At 48.2% G+C, this 27,704-nt stretch overlaps 2 protein-coding genes and 1 pseudogene across 3 annotated transcripts in view; 2 read left to right on the top strand and 1 right to left on the bottom strand.

Moving 5' to 3' along the window:
• LOC311428258 (olfactory receptor 14C36-like) overlaps positions 1-27,704 on the top strand; it is a gene marked incomplete at both ends in the record, with an annotated part of 87,455 nt that overhangs the window by 30,588 nt on the left and 29,163 nt on the right. The gene's annotated exons all lie outside the window — the stretch shown is intronic.
• On the bottom strand, positions 11,953-12,906 carry LOC311428262 (olfactory receptor 14A16-like; the record flags this gene model as incomplete). Its single annotated transcript, XM_084539794.1, has 1 exon — positions 11,953-12,906. One exon carries the CDS (start codon positions 12,904-12,906, stop codon positions 11,953-11,955), a length of 954 nt encoding a protein of 317 aa, XP_084395920.1.
• Positions 23,592-24,575, top strand: LOC311428261 (olfactory receptor 6E1-like; annotated as a pseudogene). The gene has a single exon. The product of its transcript is annotated as an olfactory receptor 6E1-like (transcript).

Raw genomic sequence — 27,704 nt, 5'->3', positions numbered from 1 at the left:
CAAACTGATGATTAAAGAGAAAAAGCAGTTTGTAATCCTTTCCCTGAAAGGAACAGTATTTTAGGGGAAAAATAGCAAGGAGTAGATACATGCATAAACATCACAGGTCACAGTATGGCCACCTGGATTGCTATGTCACCTGAAGTGTGGGTATGTGTACTCTGCCTTGCTTTTCTCCTTACAGAGTGTGGTGGTTTTACTCGGGTGGTAGCCAAGCTCCACCACAACCGCTCTCTCACTCCCCCTCCTCAAAGAGGAACAGGGAGAAAATACAATCAAAAGGGCTCAAAGGTTGAGATAAGGACAGGGAGAATGCGCAGTAATTATTGTGACTGGCAAAGCAGACTCAGCATAGGGAGACAGTCAGATTGATTGCCTATTCCTAAGCAGCTAGAAGAGCGAGAAACGAAAGAAACCAAAAGCACCTATCCCCCCCATCCACCCTCTTCCACCTCCTCCCCCCGAGTAGCGCAGGGAGGAGCACCTCTCCCCCTCCTTCTTCACTGACCTTGGCGCCTGCAAGGCTGTTCCTCACTCCTCTCACTCTCCCAGCTGCTGTGTGGCGCAGTGCTGTGTTTTTTTTTTTTCTTAAATCTGCTCTCACAGAGGCACAAAACAACATCACTTACTGGCTCAGCTCTGGCCAGCAGTGGGGCCCTTGCCAAACATGGGGCAGCTTCTAGATCCTTCTCACAGAAGCCACGCCTGTGGCCCCCTAACACCAAAACCTTGCCACTTAAACCCATGACACAGCAAGAGGCTGAGACTTTAAATTCCTGGAAGTACTCAAGAAATGAGAGTATCAGTAGCTTTTTCACACCAAGACAATTAGAAAAAACGTTGAGGTTTGAAAGCCTATGGCTCTAAGGATTGAAGCCTATTTTTAACATTTTAGATGTTGCTTGGCATTCATAGAGCAGTGTTCAATGGTAGGCCTCACAGCTGGTTTCCTCTGGATTTCCGATAATCCAACAAATTTCTCCTTCCGTTGATAGTAGTCTCACCCTAGTATACAACAGTCTTGTAGTAGCAAGTCCTGGTCCCTGCCAAATAATTATCAGTACAGGAAAGATCTGAGAAATGTTCTAAATGGATACTGCCAGTAGATGTTTGCAATGATTTTAAAAAATCTGAACAGAAACATTGAAACATGCAGGGAATGTGATTAGACCCTGTTTCAAGCATCTTAGCACTGAGACAAAACATCAAGGGAAAAAAAAACAAAAAAACAAAAAAACAACTTTCAGATTTGTTTTTGAGAGTCTGAATAACACATGATCTCTTCTCATTTTATTGCTTATTAGACAGTATTGCCATTCACACATTTTTCTCCAACAATGAGTAAGTAAAATGGCAAAAAGTTTGGAAAATATTTCTGAAAAACTCCAGTTTAATCAGGGATAGTTCGCCAGTCTTGAGCCTGAAAAATACCTTTGATGAGTGGAAGATGTTCTATTTTGCTGTATCATGGGATAGCAAGCATGGGAAGCACTGCATCACTAGTTAGTTCAAAAGTGACTGATAGATAGGGTGGACCTTGCTAGCTCTTGTGCAATCTGTTTGCTACTTGGAGAACTCCTTTCTGCAGTGAGATATATCTTCCTCAGAAGTAAATGGAATCTAATTATTTGTGGGCTGAAATAAGAACAAATTCAAATATAGAAAGAACTGTGTCTAGATCAGCAGAGCAATGAAGAAAAAGTCCAAGAGAGGAAAACGTGTATGACAGCGTAAAAGAGGAAAAAGGTAATTCAGAATGCAAGTGAATGCATGTAGGAGAAGAAACTAAACAAAATTACACAAAACAATTGTAGAAATAGATTAAGAATATAGACGTAAAAGATAAGTAATAGAGAGTGAAAACATGATTATACCAAGAAAACTGTGTTTAAAAACATGCATTTACCTAACTTAGTACTTTAACTTGCAAAATACCATGGCATCAGTGCCAAAGATTACTTGACTACTGTTAGCTTGTGCAGCACTAAAAGCATAATCATGTCAATTGCTTCTTTGCATGATTTTTCCTATTTCTAAGAGTTGATATGGAAATGATCCGTTCTGTATCAGTGCAATTTCTGAACACTTGATAAGAGATACTGTGGCTTCCCCTTCAGAAAAGAATCTCAAGAGCCGAGTACAGGGGGAGAATCACTTCCCTAGCCCTGCTGGCCACGCTGCTTCTTATTCCAGCCAGGATGCTGTTGGCCTTCCTGGCCATCTGAGCACACTGCTGGCTCATATTCAGCCGACTATCCTCCAATACTCCCAGGTCCTTCTCTGCCAGGCAGCTTTCCAACCACTCATCTCCCAGCCTGTAGCTCTGCTTGGGGTTGTTGTGCCCCAGGTGCAGGACCCGGCACTTGGCCTTGTTGAACTTCATGCAGTTGACCTCAGCCCATCAGTGCAGCCTATCCAGATCCTCCTGCAGAGCCTCCCTACCCTCGAGCAGATCGACACACGCACCTAACTTGGTGTCATCTGCAAACTTCCTGAGGGTGCACTCGATCCCCTCATTCAGATCATCGATAAAGATATTAGAGAGGACTGGCCCTAGTCCTGAGCCCTGGGGGACTCCACTAGTGACCGGCCTCCAAGTGGCTTTAACTGCAGTTAAATGTAACTGGATTACAACAGCAGGCATGCTTCTAGCCACACATGCCTTTTTCCAGAGAGCAAGATGAAGCACATGGCAACCCACAGGCTGCTGCACCCTGAGGGGCAAGGGCAGAGCAAAGCCCAGGCTGGCACAACACAAAGCATTGGGGACGGCCATGGCTGCGGAATGCTGGCCCCAAGGGCGGTTGGGCGGTTGGGCAGGCCTGTACCGGCTGCCCGTGCTGACGGGGAGGCTGCTCGGCTGCCTGCTCCTCCCGCTCAAGTGTCCGCTCCAGACACAACCTCAACCAGAGGGAGTCAGCTTCTTTTTCCTCTCTAACTGCGAGCAGGATGGTGACACGATCGGGTCAGGAAGGGAGTGACCGCTGCATGAGGATGAGGAGACAGGGACGGCCTCGGTGAGTCGCTGGAGACCCTTGGGCACAGAGGCAGGGGATGCCCATGTAGACAGAGGAACGCTGCTCCGTTTGGTGCTTCTTCTCTTTCAGCCAGAATCACACGGTGATTGGACCAGACCACGGCACAATCCTGGCCGCTTTCCCCTAGAGAAATCAGCTGGGAGGAAGAGCTGCCAATGCTCTGTAGGACAGGTAAGATCACCCCAACCTACACCCCCGAAGGTCCACAGCAAGCAGGAAGTAAACAGAATGGGGGCAGGATGGGAGTGATCACTGCATGAGGATGACGGGACACAGTCAGCATCGGTGAGTCGCTAGATACTCTTGAGCAGAGAGGTGCTGCTTTGTTTTGTGCTTCTTCTCTTTCAGTCAGACACACACAGCGATGAGACCGGACCACAGCAAACTCCTAGCCTCTCTGCCCTTGACCACTGGGCTGGAAGGAAGAGCTGCCAACGCTCTCCAGGACAGGTAAGATCACCCCAAACCATACCCACAAGACTCTAACTGCAAACAGGAAGGTGACACGATCGGGGTAGGACAGCAGTGACTGCTCCATGAGGACGATGGGACAGGGACAGCCTCGGTGAGTCCTGGTAGACCCTTGGGCACAGAGGCAGAGTCTGCCTATGGTCACAGAGGGATGCTGCTCCCTTTGTTCTGTCTGTTCTTAAGGCCAGACACAGACAGCGATGGGATGAGACCAAGGTACAATCCTGGATGCTCTCCCATTGAGAAGTCATCTGGAAGGAAGTTCCAGCACTCTCCAGGACAGGTAAGATCTCCCCAACCCACACCCACCAGGCACTAACAGCAAGCAGGAAGGTGACACGCTTGGGCCAGGAAGGCAGTGACCTCTCCATGAGGACGATGGGACAGGGACAGCTTTGGTGAGTTGCTAGAGACCCTCGGGCACAGATGCAGGGGCTGCCCATGTTAAAAGGGATGCTGCTCTGTGTCGTGGTGCTTCTCTTTCAGCCAGAAACGCACAGCGATGGAACCAGACCACGGCACAATCCTGGCCACTCTCCCCTTGAGAAGTCAGCTGTAAGGAAGAGCTGCCAATGCTCTCTAGGACAGGTGAGATTGCCCCAACCTACACCCACCAGGTACTAACAGCAAGGAGGACGGTGACATGATCGGGGTAGGACAGGAATGGTCGCTGTATCAGGATGATGGAACAATGACAGCCTCGGTGAGTCTCTGGAGACCGTCAGGCACAGAAGTAGGGACAGCCTGTGGTCTCAGGGGGATGCTGCTGCATTTGTTGGTTCTTCTTTTTCAGCCAGAATCACACAGCGATTGGACCAGACCATGTCAAAATCCTGGCCGCTCTCCCCTTGAGAAGTCTTCTTGAATAAGTGCTGCCATCGCAATCCAGGACAGGTAAAATTGCCCAAATCCACACCCACCACTGTCCAAAGTAAGCAGGACAGTGACGCGATCAGGCTAGGACGGGAGTGAGCGCTCCATCAAGACAACGGGACACGGACAGCCTCGGTGAGTCACTAGATACTCTTGAGCAGAGAGGCAGGGGCTGCCCGTGGTCACAGGAAGGTGCTGCTCCGTTTGGTGCTTTTCCTCTTTCAGCCAGAAACGGCAGAATCTTGGACTGTCTGCCTTCGAGCACTCAGCTGGACAGAAGAGCTGTCAGTGGTCTGCAGGACAGGTAAGATCACCCCAACCCACACCCACCAGGCTCTAACAGCAAGCAGGAAGGTGACACGCTCGGGTCAGGAGGTCAGTGACTGCTCCATGAGGATGACGGGAAATGGACAGCCTCGGTGAGAAACTGGAGACCCTCAGGCACAGAGGCAGGGGCTGCCCATGTTGACAGAGGGATGCTGCTCCATTTGGTGCTTCTTCTGTTTCAGCCAGAATTACACGGAGTGTGGACCAGACCATGGCACAATCTTGGCTGCTCTCCTGTTGAGCAGTCAGCTGGAAAAAGAGCTGCCAACGCTCTCCAGGACAGGTAAGATTTACCCAACCTAAACCCGCCGGGTTGTATTAGCAAGCAGGATGGTGACACTATCAGGCTAGGATGGGAGTGACTGCTCCATCAGGACAACGAGACACAGACGGCCTTGGTGACTCGCTGGAGACCCTCGGGCAGAGAGGCAGGGGCTGCCCGTGCTCACAGAGGGATGCTGCTCCATTTGGTGCTTCTCTTTTGCAGCCAGAATCACACAGCGATGGCACCAAACCACAGCACACTCCTGGCCTCTCTCCTCTTGAGAAATCAGCTGGAATAAGAGCTGCCAACCCTCTCCAGGACTGGTAAGATCACCCCAAGCTACACCCCCGATGGTCCACAGCAAGCAGGAAGCTGACAGAATGGGGGCAGGACGGCAGTGAATGCTGTATCAGGAAGATGGGACACAGACAGCCTTGGTGAGTTGCTAGATAGTCTTGAGCACAGAGGCAGAGTCAGCCCCTGCTCACACGGGGATGCTGCTCCATTTGTTCTTTCGCTTATTAAAGCCAGACACAAACAGCGATGGGACCAGACCACGGCAATATCATGGAGACTCTCCCTTTGATAAGTCATGTGGAAGGAATTTCCAGCGCTCTCCAGGACAAGTACGATCGCCCCAGACCACATCCACCACTGTCCATAGAAAGCAGGAAGGTGACACGCTCAGGCCAGGAGGGCAGTGACCACTCCATGAGGATGACAGAACACGGACAGCCTCAGTGAGTTGCTAGATACTCTTGAGCAGAGAGGCAGGGGCTGCCCGTGCTCACAGAGGGACGCTGCTCTGTTTGGTGCTTCTCTTTTGCAGCCAGAAGCACACGGCCATTGGCACCAAAACACAGCACACTCCAGGCCACTCTCCCCTTGAGAAATCATCTGGAATAAGAGCTGCCAACCCTCTCCAGGACAGGTAGTATCCCCCCAACCCACACCCACCAGGTTCTAACAGCAAGGAGGACGGTGTCATTATCGGGCTAGGAGGGGAGTGGCTGCTGTTTGAGGACGACAGGATAATGACAGCCTCGGTGAGTCACTGGAGACCCTTGGGCAGTGAAGTAGGGGCAGCCTGTGGTCTCAGGGGGATGCTGCTCCGTTTGGTGCTTCTCCTTTTGCAGCCAGATTCACACAGTGATGGGACCAAACCACAGCACACTCCTGGCCACTCTCCCCTTGAGAAATCAGCTGGAAGGAAGAGCAGCAACACTCTCCAGGACATGTAGTATCCCCCCAACCCACACCCAACAGGCTCTAACTGCAAGCAGGACAGTGACAAGTTCGGGGTAGAACGGGAGTGACTGCTGGATCAGGATGACGGAACACGGACAGCCTCGGTGAGTCGTGGTAGAGACTCGGGCAGAGAGGCAGGGGCTGCCTGTGATCACATGGGGGTGCTCCTCCATTTGTTTTGTCTTTTATTAAAGTCAGACACATACAGCGATGGGACGAGACCACGGCACAATCCTGGCCTCTCTCCCCTTGAGAAGTCAGCTGGAAGGAACTTCCAGCACTCTCCAGGACAGGTAAGACCTCATCAACCTACGCCCAGCAGGCTGTAACAGCAAGCAGTATGGTGACACGCTCAGGCCAGGAGGGCAGTGACCGCTCCATGAGGAGAACGGGACACTGACAGCCTCGGTGAGTCGCTAGATACTCTCAAGCAGAGACACAGGGGCTGCCATGGGTGCAGGGGGCTGCTGCTACGTTTGGTACTTTCCCACTTTCAGCCAGAAACGGCACAATCCTGGCCTCTCTGCCCTCGAGCACTCAGCTGGAAGGAAGAGCTGCCAATGCTCTCCAGGACAGGTAAGGTCGCCCCAGCCCACACCCACCAGCCTCTAACTGCAAGCAGGAAGGTGACACGCTCAGGCCAGGAGGGCACTGACCGCTCCATGAGGACGATGGGACAGGGACAGCCTCGGTGAGTAACTGGAGACCCTCAGGCACAGAGGCAGGGGCTGCACGTCTTGACAGAGGGATGCTGTTCTGTTTGGTGCTTCCTCTCTTTCTCGCAGAATCACATGGTGATTGGAGCAGGCCACGGTACAACCTTGACCACTCTCCCCTTGAGAAGTCATCTTTGAGGAAGAGCTGCCAATGCTCTCCAGGACAGGTAAGATTGCCCCAATCCATACCCATCGCTGTCCACAGTAAGCAGGAAGTTGACACAATCAGGCTAGGACGGGAGTGACCACTCCATGATGACGATGGGACACATACAGCCTTGGTGAGTCGCTAGATACACTTGAGCAGAGAGGCAGGGGGTGCCCATTAAAATGCACCATAAATGTTTGTTCATTGTCTTTTGTATTATAAAAAACAAGGAGTTCTGTTTGAGGAGCGGGAGTTGCGAAAGCTCCCTGCTGAAGTAAGGAGCTCTATAATGCTTGGCTAGACACTATGAAAATTCTGTTGCTTAATGTAACAAAAAAAGAGGACCCCCTCCCCTTCTCTCTTTCTGCATCTCATTTGCCTCTTTTGTTCAAAGACACTGTTGCAAAGCTCATGTATCCATTTCCTGATAAGTTGCTAAACTAGTGTATCAACATCCTGCCTTCCTGTCTCATGCTGGGCCAACATGACCAAATTAAAAAAAAAAAGAAGTTGAACCACAATGCCGAGGAAGACTATGGCTTTCATCTTCACGACCACCAGAGGGACTCTGGCTTTCATCTTCACGACCACCAGCCGAGACTCCCCCGCCGCCAAGTGCTGTTTTGCTTGCTGTTTGCTTAATCAATAAATTCCTTTCCATGATTAATACAATGCTCTCTGACAATTAATTAAGGGGGCAACTTATAACATTGGTGAAGAAGAATGCAGCCTAATATCCGTCCAATTCCTGAGCCATGGCTGCCCCAGCATGGGGGCTGCTGAGGAAGCCCAGAGTTGCATTTGTCCCAGCAGCTGTGGTGCCAGCAAATAGCAGCTGTCCTTTTACTGGCCTGGGAGTGTCCCAAAGGTGCTGGGACTGATGGCAAATGTCATCCTGCAGGGGAATCTGGAGCTGCCCTGTGCCTGGGCCAGGCCTCATGTGCTGGCCTGGGGAGTGGGGCTGGCCCTGCGGGACACAGGCACTCTGTGCTGGGGATCTCCCAGGCAAGAGACCAGGACTCCTACAGCTTCAGGGACCTCCATTTCCCGAGCCATGACTGTCCCCAGCCCTGAGGTTGCTGGGGAGGCCCAGAGCCACCTTTGTCCCAGCAGCTGTGGTGCCTTGCGAGAGGCTGCAGCTGTGGTGGCCATGCCCAGAGCCCTGCAGCAGCCTGTGGTGGGCACTGCCCTGGGGCCAGCCCAGTCTGGGCTGTTGGGATGGGATGAGCTGGACTGGGTAGAGGGGATCAAAGTGGGGAGAGGTGGGCAGAGGCTGGGCTGGGCTGGGCAGTGCCTGGCAGAGGGCAACAGCAGCATCAGGGAGCAGTGGCAGCATTTAGGGGAGGGCTCCCAGCAGGGCTTGGTGCTGCAGAGGCAGGGCTGCGCAAAGGGAGCCCAGAGCTGCAGGGGCAGGGAACTCAGCATGGCCCTTGCAGCCCCCTGCCCTGGGCCTGCCTCTCCCCTTGGCCTCAGCCCCGGCCTTGTCTCTGCTGGCAGGAGGGCTCTTGGCATGTGCTCCCTGGCCTCGCCTTGCCTCCACACAGCTCCTGCCCACTCAGGCTGCTGGCACAAACGTGTCCTCACAAGCAGCAGCACCCCTTGGGCTGCTTCTCCTGGCCTCCCCCACCCCACTGCCTTGACTCCTTGTCTCTGCTGGGTCCCCTCCTTGTCACCCAAATGTGTCCCTTGGCTGTCAGCTCCCTCTGCCCTGCCCCACAGGAAGACAAGAATTGGGTGGGACATATTACCATGGCGTGTGGAAGTATTTTGTAATCTGCATTGGTGATGGCACAAAAAGACACTTCCTTCACCAGTGACCTATATCCTTCTTCATTTGAATTTTCAGCATCTCTATTTATCACAAGAGAAGAAGTAATGATGGTCACCTGTACTTGCATTGTCATTGCTTTCTCCATCATGGTGTACTCCCTCATCTTGCAGGCACTTCCACCCATCTTGAATAAACAATCCCTGTTGAATGTCCCCTTTCTAGCTGCCTGTCTGGACCTATGCACTTCCCACGGTTCTCCTGTTTTGCCCCCCCCTTACTCTTTGATCATTCAGACCACTCTCACTGACCCAGTTGCTGCTTTGAGCTTCATTGAGTTCAAGCTTGCCCATCGATTAGCAGTCTGCCTAATTGTTTCTGTAGCAAGCTCCTCATCATTTATCATTGAAATAAGATCATATGGAATATTACCAATCTTAATACCTATAATTTCTTATCAGTCAATAGAAAATACTTAATTTACAGTCATGCTTTTGTGTGGTAAACCTGACTGGAGACATACAAGATGAGGAGCTTGCTTTGCTGTTTGGAAAATTGCTGCATGTTTTCTTGTTGATCATTGTAAAATAAGTAAAAACCCTTGTGTGCTTGTGTGCAGCCAGGTCTCTTAGGAAAGCAGGTGGGAGCTGGTGCAAGGGGGCTGTAACATCCAGCTGCAGACTTCAGTGCAGAAATGCGGTGCAAGGAAAAGTGATGCAAGAGCCAGGTGGCCAATGAGAGAAATGTCAGGGTTGGGGTGGTGAGGAGCAAGGTTGTCCATGCACTGTCAGACCTCAAGAGTCTACTTTTCCTCCCTATGAATGTCTGCATAGGAGAAGCCCTGGATTAATATCAATTGAAGAAAGATGCTCAAAACTGAAATGCAATAAAATTCATCCTTTAAAATGAGAAGAGATATTTATTAGGTGCTTTTTGAAATCTTCCTCCTTAACTGCACCATGAAAGCTCTCCTATTAGCTGTCCAAGTCTTGAAGACTTGAATAACGCTATGGAAGACATATGGTTCCTTAGGTGTTTCTGCCTTTTGATGAATTCCATGGTGGATTTTGGTGCTCTGTCTGTGAATGTTAGGTACTGAGAGGAGAATAATGCAACTGTTTGATAAAGTAAAGTCAGAAGGAGAAGTTGAAGTGACTTGGAGTATTAATGGGCCCCACTGAGGGCTGTTACCAAGAGATTCTCCTCAGGGACTTGTTAGGGCAGATAATTGGAGGTATCTGTATTTGCCAATACAAATTGGCAAAGCACTGTGCTGAGAAAAGTCTCGTTTTGTTTTTGTCAGGCAAAGCAGAAAGGCCAAGGCCTTACCCTAGCCTGGAGGAGAGATCCTGTACCCCCATATCTCATTCAGGGCTCTTCCTTGGGGCTGTGGGGTAGGGGGTGATTCCCATAATATCATGTGAAGGACAATGGTATGACACCTCCCAGCATTTGCACACAGTTGAATGGAGAATACATGGTCCCAATGCCATGAGTATAATTTGTTTCCTCATAAGCCATGGCTGCAGGGACAAAGATGTCAGTGCTGCTGAAGCCTTTCATTCTTGTCAGAGCCGTCTGCCTTCTCCTCTGCAGGCTTTCCTGTGCTATCCCACACTTCTCTGATGGTTGCAGACAGCTACTTCTCCTCCCCACTTTGCTCTCACTCTGCTATTCCCATGATTTCACTGATGCCTCTCCACTCTCGACAGTTGCTGTAAAGAAGTTGTAAAGAAGTTCTTCCTAATATCCAACCTAAACCTCATGTGGTGCAACATTAGTCCATCTCCCCTCGTCCTGTCACCAGGCATGCGGGACAATAGAGCAACCCCCACCTCGCTACAGCCTCTGTTAAGGTACCTGTAGAGAGCGATAAGGTCACCCCTGAGCCTCCTTTTCTCCAGGCTGAACAACCTCAGCTCCCTCAGCCGCTCCTCGTAAGACTTGTTCTCCAGGCCCCTCACCAGCTTTGTTGCTCTTCTCTGGAAACGCTCCAGCACCTCGATGTCCCTCCAGTAGTGAGGGGCCATAAAACTGTAACAGTACTTGAGGTGCAGCCTCACCAGAGCTGAGTACAGGGGGACAATCATTTCCCTAGTCCTGCTGGCCACAGAATTACGGGAAAAATACAGTGCTGCAGCCGGCAAGGGAGCTCATAAAAAAATCAAAATCTTTGCTTACGTTTATTCAGGTTCAAGATGGCATTAGTCCTGACCCAACTCAAACAGGAGCCACCAAATAGTGGGGCGCCTTTCCTAGACCAAATCAGAATTCAGGAACCAAAGCCATCCCGGACGAGCCCCCATTTGTAATAAATGGCTCAGTCTTCAAAATAGGACTATAATCAAAGTTTACAATTAATTAAAGGAATAGAGGTAAGCAAACAGCACTGGGTGCGCCTGGAGTCTCTGCTCCACCAAGACGCACACCAGTTACATCAAGCAGCTGATTTTTATGCTCCTAGGATGATACATATTCATTACTACTAAAAAAAAAACACAGGGTTATTATAATTAGTTTCCGGAATCCAAACCCTCCTACTGGAGCATGCGTATCAGTCTCCGGTGGTCCCTCTGGGGGTCTCTGGGGGTCTCTCATGCTGAAGGCTCATAGTCTTCCTCCCTCTTGTCCTTCTCCTTTGTCCAACTTGGCTGTACGTCAGAGACTTGTGCAATGTCCCCTGCAAGCTTTGTCTTTTAGTTGTTCTTCAGCTCTCCCCATCTCCTTAATCTCCGGGCCAGATATCAGAGACTTGCTTAGTGTCCCATGCAATAGTCATAATAGTTAGCAGTTATTCTGAAACTCCCCAGATATCAGAGACTTCAAGGAAAAGCCTACAAATACATTTCCCTTCAAGCTCTCTATTGACATGAAATGCTAAAACATTCCTTTGCAAGATACAAGAATTATATACATTAACCACTCTGTTTTTCTTAGACTTGTGGTTATACAAGGGTATGTAAGACAGAAAGTCACATTCATCATACCATGCGGCCCTAGCATTGTTCCATACGGACACGAATCAAATGAACATATCTCACAAAGCTATAATGAGAACAGCAAAAACACAAACCTAGAATGGGATGTACTGGGATTCATTACTGGACAGTGAAGAGATCTTTATGAGTACTGAAAAACATCCCCCAAATCAGTTTCCTAATTGCATCTTTGAGCTCCTTGTTCCTCATGCTGTAGATGAGGGGGTTCACTGCTGGAGGTACCACTGAGTACAGAACTGCCAGCAAGAGATTCAAGGATGGGGAAGAGAAGGAGGAGGGCTTCAAGTAGGAAAACATGACAGTACTAAGAAACAGGGAGACCACGGCCAGGTGAGGGAGACACATGGAAAAGGCTTTGTGCCTGCCCTGCTCAGAAGGAATCCTCAGCACGGCCCTGAATATTTGTACATAGGACATCACAAGGAAAACAAAACACCCAAATGATAAAACAGCACTAACCAGAAGAAGCCCAAACTGTCTAAGGTAGGTTTCTGAGCAGGAAAGCTTGAGGATCTGGGGAACTTCACAGAAGAACTGGTCCAGGACATTGCCTTGGCAGAGGGGGAGGGAAAATGTATTGGCAGTGTGCACCAAAGCATTGAGAGCACCACTGCCCCAGGCAGCTGCTGCCATGTTGACCCAAGCTCTGCTGGTCATTATTGTCCCATAGTGCAGGGATTTGCAGATGGCAACATAGCGGTCATAGGCCATGACAGTGAGAAGGCAAAACTCTGCTGTGACAAAGACAACAAAGAAAAAGACCTGGGTACCACAATCTGCATAGGAAATGGCCCTGGTGTCCCACAGGGAATTGGCCATGGCTTTGAGAACTGTGGTAGAGATGGAGCCCATGCCAATGAGGGCGAGGTTGAGGAGGAAGTACATGGGGGTGTGGAGGCGGTGGTTGCAGGCTACGGCTGTGAGGATGAGGCCGTTGCCCAGGAGGGCAGCCAGGTAGATGCCCAGGAAGAGCGCGAAGTGCAGGAGCTGCAGCTCGCGTGTGTCTGCAAATGGCAGGAGGAGGAACTCTGTGGGGAAGCTGCTGTTGGACATTTGCTGCCTCTGGGCATGGTTGGCTGTCAATGGATGAAAAGAGAGTAACTGTTGCGAAGCACGGACGAAAGCACGACAGACACCAGCAGAGTCAGATCATGCTTCACCATTTTATTGCCTGAATAGCCCAACTTTTATAGTGAATTTTACAGGGGTGGACAGTGTTTCACACAAGATTATTGGTCAAAAGCACCCAGACAAACTGTTAAGAAAATAACACCACCTGCAAGAAAAGAACCCCCCTTTTTGATTAGAAGTTAGGAAAACAACCCCCTTTGTGCTTAACGGTCACGTAGGCCTAGTCCTTGAGGCCAGCTGCTGATAACAATATTTTCTGAGTTCCTTAATTGGGTGATGTGGGAGTCATTGCCGTGGGAGCTTCTCACAGTTACTCTGGCAGCCTGGTTTGCTCAGCTACAGCAGGCCCTGAGATTTCTAAGGCCTACCCTGGTTGCTTAAAGCAAGCTTAGATCGAACAATTATGCCAATTCCCAACAAGTAACAAGTTAGAAAGACTTATCCAAGCAAAACCCATTTCTTTTCTCACAGAAATCATTGCTCCCTGAGCTGAATGAGGAATGAGTCAACTCATTCTCCAACCCTCCCAACTGGATAACAGTGTGCCTGACATTTTAAAATGAAGCATGGGCACCTTGTTCCCAAGAAGACACCCTCAGGGCAGGGCCCAGAATTCCATGTCAGAAGAGAAGCTTGCACCCACCTGCACCCCAGACAAAGACAGCAGGAGAACCACACACAGGTGGAGAAATAAGAAAGAATGCCACTATGTTCCAACCAGTTGACACAGAGAAAGGCAGATCGGCATGCAGGGAAGCCTTCACCTTACCAAGCTTGCATGCCTCCTATGAAAGTGACATTGCAGGACAGGTACTCTTAGCCTCCTCATCATGTATCACCTTGCAGGACACAGGCTCCTCTCCTTTTCTGGAGGTCCATCTGAGGAGGAGGTGGCTCATGCCCTAAAGCCCCTGAGGGCAGAGGCTGTGCTGGGTGTCAGAGGAGAACAGGGGGTTGCTGCAGAGAAGGTGCCTGCACCACAGGCCTGGCAGGGAGGTGCCTGAGTGCTTCCCTTGAAATATCCTTTGCTCTGACCTTCCTAATGAAGAGTCCCCTCTAAAACCCCCAGGGTGTAATGTGCAGCTGTGAGCATCCTGACCCATGCAGGAGCCTCTGGGCAGCAGAAGGACCCTCCTGTTTTATGAAGTGCATGGACCTAAATAATCTCTTCCACAGTAGTGCTTTAGGAGCTTTAGATAATTTAGAAGCATTAGGAGCTTTAGATAATGGTGTAGAAAATGTTATACACCATTATCATTCCCCTGACTGCTCTTCATATTGGGAAAGTGAAAGCAGATACACCAGAGAGTGTCTTCCCTTCAGGTACTGTAGGGTAAGATCCTACCCCAGAGATGCCCTGGGGTTGCTGGGGAGCTGTGAGCTGCCTGACCAAGGCAGTAGGCTCTGGGCACCAGTAGGATCCTTCCCTGCCCTGTCCTTCCAGGAGGCTCCTTTCACCCGTAGCTTCTCCCTACAGTGCCCTGGGCAGCTCCCCAGGCAGGCTGAGTGCTGAGTCTGGCAGGCAGCAGAGGTCCTGCCCCATCACACAGCCCCTGGGGCACAGCAGGGACCCTGCTCTGCACCACAGCCCTGGGCACCCCTGCCTGCACCTCTGCGTACACCGAAGCTGCACAGCTTCAGACGGCCCCAGAAGAAGGAACACTCATCTCCTGTCTCTCAGACAGATTTGTCAGGTAATCTTTGACCCAGGAAACATCCCTGTCCTCTGCACTGGAGAAGCTAGTATATACACCAGGAAAATTATATTCCTCCAGTTTAGAGCCACACATCCCCGATGGCTATCAGCCATGGAAGTGGCAGCTGTAGACGAGACCTCTAGGATACTTGCATCTGCCTTGCCTTCAAACAGACACTTACCATGTTAGAGCTCTGAAGATTTCTCCTGCAGTAAGCTCTCAGCATCCCCCTCCACACTGCCTTTAGCATCTCCCTCCCTTCTCTCAGCTGCCTTGTCCCCTGCAGGCAGTGCCCCCAGCCATGCTGCACTGTGCAGAGGAGCCCAGTCCAGCTCAGCTGCAGCACAGCTCCAGCCCAAGGCCTTGCTGTCTCTCCCTACTCTTGTGTCCCTTGAGGTGTCTCTGGATCTCCAGGGGAATCCACTTTGACTACACAATAAAGTAAGCATTTATGTTCCTTCCCACCACTGGGGAAGGAAACTCATTTCCAGAACTATTCTTCCTCCTTTCAGAAAATGGATGAGGTCCAAGAGAAACCTTTCCCTGTCCTGGTTTTAGGCAGGACAATCATGCAAGGGCAGGGAGAGGTCTCCCTCCTGCTGAGGGAAGGGTTTCAGCTGAGTCAACCAAGGCATCTCCTCTTTTGTTTGCAGTCCAGAGGTTAGAAGGGGGCTCAGCTCTCTCCCATGCCTCACACAAGCCCACAGGAGTTGGGATTCCACTTGCCCTGGCTCAGGTGGGCACAAACCAGGTAGCTGCATGTCAGTTACTTTTCATAGCTCCCAGAACACTGAATGGAGGTGGGGGGCAGGAGGGAGCTGTTCAGATGCAGACCCCTGGTGACATTGGAGGTATCAAACGTGGTCAAAGACATATACAGGTATCTGCATGCTCTGATGGATTAATTCTGGGAGTCTGAGAACATCTGGGGCATCCTTTTTAAGTGTGAGGAGATGTCATCCAGAAGGACCTGGTCAGACTTGAGATGTGTGCCCTTGTCAACCTCCTGAAGTTCAAGAAGGAGCAGTGCGAGGTGCTGCAACTGGTTCAGGGAAATTCCATATATCAGTATAGGTTGGGTGATGAATGGATTGAGAGCAACCCTGCCAAGGAAGACATCAGAGTATTGGTGCTTGAAGAACTGGATACGATGTGTCAGGGTGCACTTGCAGCCCAGAAAGTCAATCGTATCCTAGACTGCATGAAGAAAGCCCAGCAGGCTGAGGCTGGTGATTCCCTTCTTTGACTGGGCTCTGCTGAGACCTGATTGCACCATGTAGTTCTGGAGCCCCAGTGCAACAAACATCTAGACCTGTTAGCGTGGCTAAAGAGGAAGGCCATGAAAATGATCAAAGAGGTGAAATAGCTCTTCCACAAAGAAAGACTGAGAGTATTGCGGTTGTTCAACCAGGAGAAGAGAAGGCTCCAGACACAGGTTATTGCTCCCTTCCAGTATATCAAGGGAACTTATAAGGAAGACGTTGTTTTTTTTTTTTAATTTTAATATTATTATTCTTTTTATAATTGTCTGTGTAGACAGGACAAAGGGTTATGTGTTTGAACTGAAAGGGTGTAGATTTAGATTAGATATAAGGAAGAAAGATCATAGGATGAGAGTGATGAGAGACTTAAAAAGGTTTCCCAGAGAAGTTGTGAATGTCCCATCATTGGAAATGTTGAAAGTCAGGTTAAAAAGGGCTTTCAGCAACCTTTTCCTTATCATGGCAGGGGGGTTGGACTGGATGATTTAGAGTCTTGTTCCAGCCCAAATCAATTCAATACACTATCATTCTTTCATTCAATGATTCGATGACTCCATCATGCTATGATCTAGCTGCTGCTTTAAACCTCAGAGAGATCAAAACTTCAATTGTCTTTATGTATTCTAATGCTATCTTTAGGCAACACCTGATCTATCTTCTTACACGATCTTTAATATCTACATGCTGGAAAAAAAAAAAAAAAAAAAAAAAAAGCTAATAAGATTACCTCTTGTCAGAGGTGAGCATAAATTAGCGAGTGAGTTTCATTGACTGTTAAGCTTTCTCATACTTTATCTTAGTTTGCTCGCAATTAAGAATCATTCTTCTCTACCTGTGTGCAGCCTGTACTCTAAGGAAAGCAGGAGGCAGTTGGGACAAAGGAACTACAAGGTGCAACTGCAGATTTGAGTGGAGAAGTCTGATGTCAGGAGAAGTGATGCAAGTCCTAGGGGATCAATGAGAGAAACGGTGCGAGCTGGGGAAGTGAGGAGCAAGTTTGTCCTACAGGGTCATATTTGTATCTACCCAGACCTCCTTCAAAGAAACTCTGTTCTAGTAAGTCCCAAGGGGTAGTTGGTGGCAGGTCCATGAACTTCATTTCCTGAGAGGAGACTGATGAAATCTCTCATAAAACCAAAGTCAGAAGCCAAACCCAAAGATCTTCAAAGCACTGACTGGTCTTGCAAAAGGCCATTTCTGAAAAAGCCCTATGGACTCCTTAGGGCAGGTAACTGGAGGCCATGATTACAGGTAGGCCAAGGCCCTGTGCAGGTGGCTCTGAGGCTGAGAAAATGCTGGGTTTGTTTCATCAAGCAGAAAGGCCAAGTCCTGCTGCCAGCTCTGGGCAGAGAGGTCCTGTCCCTCATGTGGGGCTCTGGGCTCTTGCTTGGGCAGTGGGATGTGGGGTATGCTGTACTGTGACAAGAAAATACAACTGGATCCACATCTCCTCTTTGCACCTCCTGAAGGTGTCACACCAATGTGTGTCATTTGGCACTGCATACCCCACATCCCACTTGCTGAGGAAGTGCCTGGAGCAACACGTGAGGGACAGGACCTTTCTGCCCAGAGCTGGCAGCAGGGCTCGGCCTTTCTGCTTGATGAAACAAAGCCAGCATTTTCTCAGCCTCAGAGCCACCTGCACAGGGCCTTGGCCTACCTCTGATCATGGCCTCCAATTGCCACCACAGTGCTCTAAGGTGCCCATGGGGCTTTTTCAGAAATGGCCCTCATTGCGACCAATCAATGCTTCGAAGAACTCTGGGGTTTGGCTTCTGACTTTGACTTTCTGAGAGATTTCATCAGTCTCCTCTCAGGAGCTGAAGTTGATAGACTTAGCAGCAACTACACTTTGGGGCTTATTAAGACACAGAAAGGCCTAACAGCCTCTTAAGGAGATCTGGACAAGTAGGAGAAGTTTGACCCTGTAGAGACAACCTTGCTCCTCACCTCCCCACATCGCACCATTTCTCTCATTGATCCCCTAGGACTTGCATCACTTCTCCTGACATCAGATTTCTCCACTCAAATCTGCAGTTGCACCTGGTAGTTCCCTTGTCCCAAATCCCTCCTACTTTCCTTAGAACATCCTATAACATAAAGGACTATACATGGTACATATATTACTACGTTTAGCCTATTTATATTATATATATATATTACTATATATATATTACTGTTATAAATGAGGTCTCAATTCAATCTGAATTTTGTAATATTTATAAAACAAATATTTCTAAAAGGTATAAAAGCTATAAAAGGTATAAAAGGCAAGTAAACAGCTCTGGGTGTACGGGGAGTCTACGTTGCACCAACACGCACACACGAACATCAAACATTCTAAATACACGTATACAGAACATTGCTTTACATACTAACCCGAGTATGCCTATACATATGTACAATCAGGAAAGGTAACAAACAATCCTTTAAGTTCCGTAACATAACAGTCTCCATTTACCATTCCTTTTGAACAATATGTCTCGCTTTAAGTTGTCAAGCAACTTGGTCTTCAGGCCTTATGTATCCTGTTCTTCCCAGATTGAAGAAAAACATATCCATCTCCTTTTCAAGGCCAGTGAGGCCTGGGTCAAAAGGCACGTCCAGGTCAACAGGGGGCATAACAGCAAAAGCCTTTGATGGCTGTAGTAGCAGAGGGGCCCATGGCGTAGCAGTAGGATCAGTAAAGGAGCCCGCAGCTCCCTCACTATCTGGCAAGGCACACGTTTGTGACTGTGGCTCCACAGGGCTCTTCAAGGCCTCAGAGATTGCTCACCAGGTGCCGAGCAGAGCAATCCCACTGCAACCTTGCCATTTTTAGTTGCAGATTCCCACATCTTGACCTCAGTTTGGTCCCATATTTCAGGCTCATAAACTGTCCAATTGTTAATAAGGAGAATTGTGATAAATTAGTAGGGGTTTGTTCATTGTCCTTGAGAATTTAAAGAATCTACTGAGTGTTATAAATTAGACCACACAATTTACTGGTCTATTGAAAATTATTTTATTAATCAAGTAAGCAGGCACAAGCAAAACAGCGCTGGGCGGCTGGGGAGTCTCCGCTCCGCAACAGCACGCAACTTCCCTTTCCAGTGTTGCTGTTTTATAGCAGTTGAATTCCGGCTTATCAGGACTTGTTGAACTAGCTGAGGATGCGCAGTCTATTGTTGAGAGGGGGGTCGTTATTCCTCTGCTTCCTGTTCAGGTGGGGGTAGTGAAGCGGCAAGAAGGATGTCTTGTGATAAGGAATTTCACAGAGTCTGGTTTAACTCAAGGATGTTCATCCAACACCCCCTCCTGCTTCCTCCTTTATCAAGGCCATTAAATTTTACAACCTTCTCTCCCCAACAGATACTCCAAATTCCTCAAAGACAATGAACAAACCCCCACTAATTTATCACACTGAGAAGATAAGGTTTCACAGCTCACGGCATTGTAACATGGGGACAAATGGGGAAGGGGGGTTGGGTAAACATCCTTGTTAAAACAAAGATTTTGTAAGATACCACCCACCCACAGCAAGACATCCTGTTTTGCCCCCACCTGAACACAAGCACAACGCATGATCACCGGAAGAAGAATAACGACCCCCAACAACAGACTGCGCAGCCTCAGAACAAGTCTCGACAAGTCGACAAGTCAACAGGTCTCGACAAGTCTCGACAAGCCGGAACTTGAATGCTATAAAACAGTGACACTGGAAAGGGAAGTTGCGTGCCGTGGCGGAGTGGAGACTCCCCAGCCGCCCAGCGCTGTTTTGCTTGTGTCTGCTTACTTGATTAATAAAATAATTTCAATAGACCAGAAAATTGTGTGGTCTAACTTATAACAAGAATGAGCTGTAAGGTTACCAGGACAGTCTTTGTTCCTAAGGACGTATGATTCCCCATAATGCACAGCTGCTTACCAGCGAGAGGCAGTTGTGTGCACAGGTCCACTTCTCTCAGCTCGAGCTTCTCTCCAGCTCCAGTGTGCCTATTTCCAGCGACTTTCTGTACGAGCTTCTCTGAGAAGTTTGCTGCGTCTCGCCAAACCTATCTTCATGTGCCTGTTCCCGTCCTGGTCTCCATTCTGCCAGCCTGTTCCTCTTCACTTCTTTTTCCTGCTTCTTTATTGATGTAACTTCATCGTGCTGCCTTCTTTTTTATCTTGAAGGCAGGCTCCCCTCTTATACCCTTCTCTCCACAGCAGTTCTTTTCAAAACAACTTTTCATTGGTCAAACAACTTTGAATGTAGCAACAGCAAACACCCAGAAACATCCATGACTTAATGGCTGGAGAACAAGAAACCAGCTGGGGAACAAGAAACAGGAGACTGCATGGAGTCTCCTGAATCACCCTCCTTTGTTCCCTCTAAACTCTTTTATATTCCTGATGGCCTCATTGTTAAGAGTCTAATGTTATCTCAATCATGGGGTTTTCCAACCCCCATGGCCACATTCCTAAATCTCACCCTTCTTTATTAATATCAACCATTTTCTCGACACGAATTACCACTTCATATATAACATTACCATATATATATTACCATATATTACTAAGTTTTTCTTGTATATTGAACAATATCGTGCATCTTTCTTGTAACATATCAAACAATACCCTCTCACACGCACACAAAAAAATATAAACAGCACCTTTAATGAGTACCTTAATCAAATCAAGTGCCTTCAATCAAAACTCAGGGGTGAATAAATAAAACTTTTACTCCTTTCTTTACCCCATGTCTCAGAGGCTTCCTTACCAAGGTTCTGGTTTGCTCAGTGCCAGCTGGCAGCATCCTTCCTCAGCACAGAGGAGAATTGAAACACAGGGCTTCTTTAGCCCACCAGAGATCACAATTCCAGGACTGTCTGCTTCTCAGCTTTCAGAACCCACACAGATCCCCACACTACCCACACAGATCCTTGCTCGATGAATACTTTGATTGATGGGGATATTTCTCTGGAGTTTCACAAAGAGACAAAATTTTTCTGAAGTCTGTAGCTCATCAGATAAGATTTCTTCCAGATGAGAAAGCCAGATGTGAGACTAGAAGAGGAAAGGAAATTCTCTTAACCCCCACCATGAGCAATAGCCCAGGCGCAGCATGGACAACCAAGTTGCCAACATACTGAGATGATGCAGCCCACTGGGGGCAAAGGAATTAGATGTGAAGGAAGGGGTCCAGCTGGAGGAGAGGTACCATGCAGATGAGAGCCTGCGAATAAAAATAGATGGGATAACCCAAACATTGGTTTCTGGGGTCATTTCTGATACCTTTGGTTATCTGAAAATTCTGCATTTCAGAAAAGCATGACATAGACCTTTAAGGTGACTTACCCCCATTTCAGTAGTTGCAGGAGGTAGAAAATACATGGACTGGGACAGATGCTGTGCACTTCTTTGCTGGGTGCTTACAAAAGAGTGTTCCTCTTCCTTGACTATCTCCACCAGAATGAGGAGTTCATGTATCAGGCTTGCACATGAACCCTGTGCACCTACATTTCAGTGTGAGGCTCCTGAGACAGACTGGGATGCATAGCTCTTGTCCTTAGAAGCAGCAGCACAAACAACTGTGCCCAGTGGGTCTCCCTGTCCTGCATTTCCATTCAAGACAGAGGTAGCTTTTAAACTAAAAGAGATTAGTTTTAGACTGGATATTAAGAAGAAATTGATTTCTCTGAGGGCGGTGAGATACTGTAACTGGTTGACCAGAGAAGTTGTGGGTGCCCCATTCCTGGAATTCATCAAGGCCAGGTTCAATGGGGTTTGAGCAACCTGGTCTGGTGCAAGGTACCCCTGCCTATGGCAGGGCAGTTAGAATTAGGTGATGTTTTAGGTACCTTTGAGACCAAATCTTTCTATGTTTTTGTGATCTTAGGATTAATGTGACTGACCAGACTTGTTTCCCATCACTTTCTCCCATGCTTTTTTACCCTTGTTGTAGGGGAAAAGGTCCTTGACCAGATCCCCTCAGTGCTTAGCTGCCTGTCAGGTCTAAACCACAACATATTGCTGTTGGTGACTGGGCCAATCTTCAGCTAAAACAATTACAGCCAATGGATTAATCTGAACAAGTTTTCCAGATGAAGCCAGTGCACAGATTCCCCTTTGCCAGTCAAGAGGCAAGGAGCAAGGCAGGTTATTTGGGGTCTAAGAGCAGCCCAAACCCCAGGCTGAAATGTCCATGCAAACATGGTTGTACTCCCCACTTCTGAGCTTCCCATTTTCCTGCCTAAGTGCACCCATTCTGCCCTGGGACAGGTCCTGAGGGGACAATACAGCCCACTGAGAAACTACTTTTCTGCCTCAAATCCGTCATCTCCTCCTCTTCCACCCCTACATTTTGAGGCGGTCTCTTTTTGCAGTCATTTCTCTGATCCTTTCTGTCTAAAAACATAGGGAAAGGTGAAAGAGAAAATGTCTGTTTTATTAAACAAGTTTCTCTCTCTCTCTCTCTCTCTCTCTCTTTATTTATTTATTTATTTATTTATTTATTTATTTTCTGTTAGAAGAGTAGTTTGATTTACAGAAGAGAATAATTACCAAAATCATCAGACACCTGAGACTTCAGTAATGAGTTTCACCTACTTCACTCCTGGTGCCTGTGAGAACTTGTTCTCCCGAGGCTCCCCCAACAGTCAATGGAGACAAGAGAAAGTGCTCGTGGCTGGGTCATCACAGCCTAGAACTGTAATGCAAAATAAAGGTGAAGAATCTCTTTCAGATGCTCTTCTCTCTCTCAGCATTGACAGGATAGGAGTAAGTTAAATCGTTCAACCTGAATGATATAACTTTTAGACAACTGAAACATACACCTGCATGGTAATACTTGGCACTTTGTTTTTTCTAGGTGCTTCCTCTTTCTACATCAAGGACTGTCCTTAAGCTTTCAAAGATGACAATTTTTTTCCACCTCTCAGTAAAGTAAGGCAGTTAGGTGAGGCCATTTGATTGTACGAGAGAATAGCAAATATTTAGAAACAACTGCATTTCCACACAGAATGAGGTCAGATGCGACTCTGTGACAGATCTGTTTCCACTGACCTGGTGGGACCGTAATGAATTTTGACTTTAATTTAGAGTACTGAAAAAAGCAAGCTACACTTGCTACTTGTATTCCATCTTTCCTAAAGAAGCAAAGGAAGATGATGTAGAAGAAAACAGGGCATTACAAAAGAGGTACTTGAAATTTGCTTAATTTGAAATCAAGCAAGGGATTCCCAGTGGTTGCTACTCCAAAAAGGGTGGATATCGAAGAGGAGAGATAATAAATTCCAATGTACATATTTGAACTGATGATTTAGCTTTTACATAATAGAAAGCATTTATGCAGGACATGAAATTCCCTTTGGAAACACTGGTATGATGGATGCTTGCAATTCTTCTGAGTGGAATTTCACAGGAATAGAGTATAACAGAGTAACAATCCGTTCTTAGCCCTGTGTTTTTGTAGCGAGAATCATTTGTAGCTGATGGATAAAGGTGGAAAGAAGACAAGAAATTCTCTGAGGATTCTGCATGATATGTGAAACAGAAAAGTCAGGGTGTGAGGAATGTGCAAAAGAATCTGTGTGTGTGTTACATAGGAAGTCTGCAAGCAAGGCAAGAGAGAAGGAAGGATATAGCCTTCTGTCCAGACCATGAAATTATTGGACTTGTTTTTGCCATGTTCCTACGTCAGCAGGATGAATGGAACTTGGGTATGGGAACAGGCAATGGAACTGTCATTTCTGAATTCATTCTTATGGGCTTCTCAGGGCTAGATCAAAGGCTACGGCTGTTTCTCTGCCTGGTCCTTCTACTCATGTACCTGACAACGGTGATGGGGAATGCAGCCATCATTTTCCTGGTGTGTGTGGATAACCGCCTGCAAACCCCCATGTACTTTTTCATTGGCAATCTGGCGTTCCTAGAAATCTGGTTTACGTCCTCCACAAGCACCAAACTGTTGGTGATTCTGAGCTCTGGCAGGAGAACTATCTCAGTAGGTGGATGCTTTGCCCAGTCCTCCTTCTATTTTGCCCTGGGTGCTGTAGAGTTTGTTCTCCTTGTTGTCATGTCCTTTGACCGTTATGTTGCCATCTGCCAGCCTTTGCGCTATGCTGCCATCATGAAGCATCAGCTCTGCATCCAGCTGGTTGCTGCTGTTTGGGTCATGGGCTTCACATTCTTGATTTACCGCCTGGTGCTGCTCTCCAAGCTCACTTTCTGTGGTTCGAACAAGATCCAGCATTTTTTTTGTGACTCCACCCCCTTATTCCAACTGTCCTGCTCTGATGTCACCCTGCTTTGGAAAACAGATGCGGTTTTCTTATTGTTTATTGTGCTGTCTTCCTTGTTTCTAACTCTGGCATCTTACACAAGCATCTTCTTCTGTATCCTACAAATGCCAGCAGCCTCTGCAAGGAGAAAAGCTTTTGCTACGTGCTCTTCCCACCTCACGACCTTGGCCATTGTCTATGGAAGCTGCATTGCTCTCTACGCACCCTCCTAAGGACATGTTTCTTTGGAGACCAACAGCATTGTAGCTTTGCTGAACACTGTCCTGTACCCATTCTTAAACCCATTCATCTACAGTCTTAGAAACAAGGCCGTGATGCTGGCCCTGAAGGAAGCTATGGCCCGTGCAACAGCACAGCTTTTCGCCTAATCGTGATGTATTTCTGAAGAGCAATTTAAGTTCTCTGCTGTCATATCTTATGTAATACCACCATCATATACATGTGACCTCCACATGCAGAAGTCTCCAGAGGTTTATGTTCTTGCTGGATTGTGTTAGGCTGTGTGATAAGAAGCACGTCTGTACACAAAATGAAGGCCCAAAGAAATGATGTCAGGATGAATAATTCAGTTCATGCCCTGCTCTGACTGCTTCCAGGCCCATCACAGGAGAGCTCTCAGCTCATCAAGGACCCATCTCCATGAGCCCAGAGGAGCACAAAGCACAATGGCAGGAGGGAATCCAAGTCACTGGCTCCTGTGGAACTAAGATCATGTCCCAGCTCCTTCCAGGACTGCCTTGGGAGGGCTGTCACCCCACCGTCCAGGCAGAAACCCATCCAGATGTATCACTGGCAGCAGCTCTCCACATCACCATTTGGACTAAGGGGATTGCTGCCAAGGGCTGTAAGTCACCTGATGGTTGTACATAGGGGTAAGGGCAGCAGCTGGACTAGAACCAGGGCATCAGAGGGCCCATGTGTCATTGTAGTCAGCAACAGGAGAGATGGGAGTGTGTGGACTTAATGTGTGTGTGCCTGTGTCTTTGTGAGCGTGTGTTAGATTGGGGTGGTGTGTGCCAGCAGCTACAGTGAGGCTGCGCCTACGAGGGCTCATATGTCCAACTGTCTTCATCTGGGCAGACTGGGAGCCAGGAACTTGTCATAGGCAGGCTGAGTATCTGATCCCAGCTGCTGGAGGGATCTACCTTGCACACACGCACATGCACATGCATTTGCGCACACAAGCACTTTACATTTCCCACTAATGGGCCTCCATCTTGCTCTGCCAGAGTGGCAATCAGGATAATGATGCTGGTGCTGTTTGTGTTTGTGTGAATGCTGAGTGTGCCTGCCTGCATTCACCCGTGTCCTGTGTCATTGTGGACTGCACTCTGCTGCTAAAGGGATTGAGAAAAACACATTAGTGATATCAGTCGTGTCATGCCTCTTGTCTGGCTTTGATTCTAGTTCATATTGGAGTTCTACCACGTCCAATGCTGCAGCACTCAGTAGTGGCATGATTTCATTCAGGCCATGATAGTCCACTGTTAATCTCCACTTTTCGTCAACCATTCACACTGACCATATGGGACCATTAAAGGGTGAGCAAGTCTTGCTGATCACTTCTTGTCTCTCCAGTCAATAAACCAACTCATGAATGTGAATCAGGGAGTCTCAGTTAGTGCAATATTGCTCCCTCTGCACCACTGGGGTAGTGATCAGCATCTGCTGCTCTTTGACCCTCAGCAACCCCACAACAGAAGGGTTCTCCAAGAAACACGGCAAGGTAAACAGCTGTTTAATGTCATCATCTTAATGTAACTCTGCTTCAGCCTCCAATACAGTTAACTGTCAGGATTTCCCTGTCACTCCAGAAATAAAAATGAGTTCTGCCCCTTTATAGCTGGATGGCATTACAGTACGCTGTGAGCTGGTGTTCACAAGAGCCTTAAACTTCTGTTGGTCTGATGTGTCAGACCATCGAACCCACACAGTGCAATAACCTCAGTTGTCCCTCCACCCGATTGGAGGCAGAGCACCTCTAGTTCTGGTCAGAGTATTCATGGAAATTGGAGCAGCAATTTTCCTGGACGAGCCATTCCCCCCCCCCCTCCACCCCCTTTTGCAATTGTTTTTCCTTGTAACTTATATACCCATGCCTCTAGGGTTGAGGTAGTTTTCCCAGCCCATTTTCTCATGTCCCCTCCATTGTCACATGGGTAAAACCACAGAGTGGTATGTTGTGTGGACCCACCATACCCCTTTCTTGAGCAGAGGCATGCTTACTCCTAACAGCTGAGGTACTGGTTCATACATGTAGAGCAAGGAAAGTATATGCTCTTTGAGTTGGTGGACCTCTTGGGAAAGTTTCTATACAACCAAAACACAGGCCCATAGTGCAGAAGAAATGCCTGCCATGACCATGCTGCATCTAAGGGCTGTCTGCACAGGAAAAGTCTTAGAAAAACAGACCATAGAAAGAAAAATACTGTAAAGGAGTTCATGAGAGTTCTGGGAGATGGGGCAAGTTTCTAACTCCCTGAAGCTCATACAGCAACTGGGCAAAATAGAATCATAGAATCATTGGAGGAGAGACCTCCAAGGTCATCTGGTCCAACCATGCCCCTACTACCAATGTCACCCACTAAATCATGTCCCTAAGCACCAGGTCCTAGCTCTCCTTAAAAACCCCCAAGGACGGTGACACTACTGCTTCCCTAGGCAACCCATTCCAATGCCTGACTACTCTTTCTGAGAAGAAAATTCTAATTTCTTCTAATTTCCAAACTAAACCTCCCCGGAGCAATCTGGGGCCATTCCCTCTAATCCTATCAGTAGTTATCTGCAAGAAGAGGCTGACCCCCAGCTCCCCACAACTTCCTTTTGGTAGCTAGAGAGAGCAATTAGGTCTCCCCTGAGACTCCTCTTCTGCAGACTAAACAACCCCAGTTCCCTCAGCTGCTCCTCAAGGCACTTATGTTCCAGACCCTTCACCAGCTTTGTAGCTCTTCTCTGGATGTTTTGCAGGGCCTCAATGTCCTTCTTGTAGTGAGGGGCCCAAAACTGAACACAGTACTCAAGGTGCCGCCTCAGCAGAGCAGAGTACAGGGGGATGATCACCTCCCTGGTCCTGCTGGCTGCACTATTCCTGACACAAGGCAGGATGCCATTGGTCTTCTTGGCCACCTGGGCAGACTGCTGGCTCATGTTCAGGTGAGCATCAACAAACACCCCCAGATCTTTTTCCTCTGCACAGCTTTCCAGACACTCTGCCACAAGCCTGTAGCGTTGCATGAGGATGCACTTAACCAAGTTGAACCTCATCCCATTGGCCTCTGCCCTTTGATCCATCCTGTCCAGGTCACTCTGAGGGGCCTTCATACCCTCTGGCAGATAGACACTTCTCCCTAACTTGGGCTCTATCCCTGCACCAGCCTGTCCTTTCTGTCCCACACATGGTCCCATGGCCCCACTGTTCAGGCACAGCACAGGGAAGGGTGTGGTCAGGGTGGGTAATGGTCCCCAAGCACGATCCCCACTGCAGCCCTTGCTTCCCT

This window comes from Aythya ferina, assembly GCF_964211825.1.
Source record: "Aythya ferina genome assembly, contig: HAP1_SCAFFOLD_37, whole genome shotgun sequence".
NCBI lineage: Eukaryota > Metazoa > Chordata > Aves > Anseriformes > Anatidae > Aythya > Aythya ferina.
The sequence above is the reverse complement of the archived record's forward strand: the minus strand, read 5'-3'. Positions and strand labels throughout refer to the sequence as shown.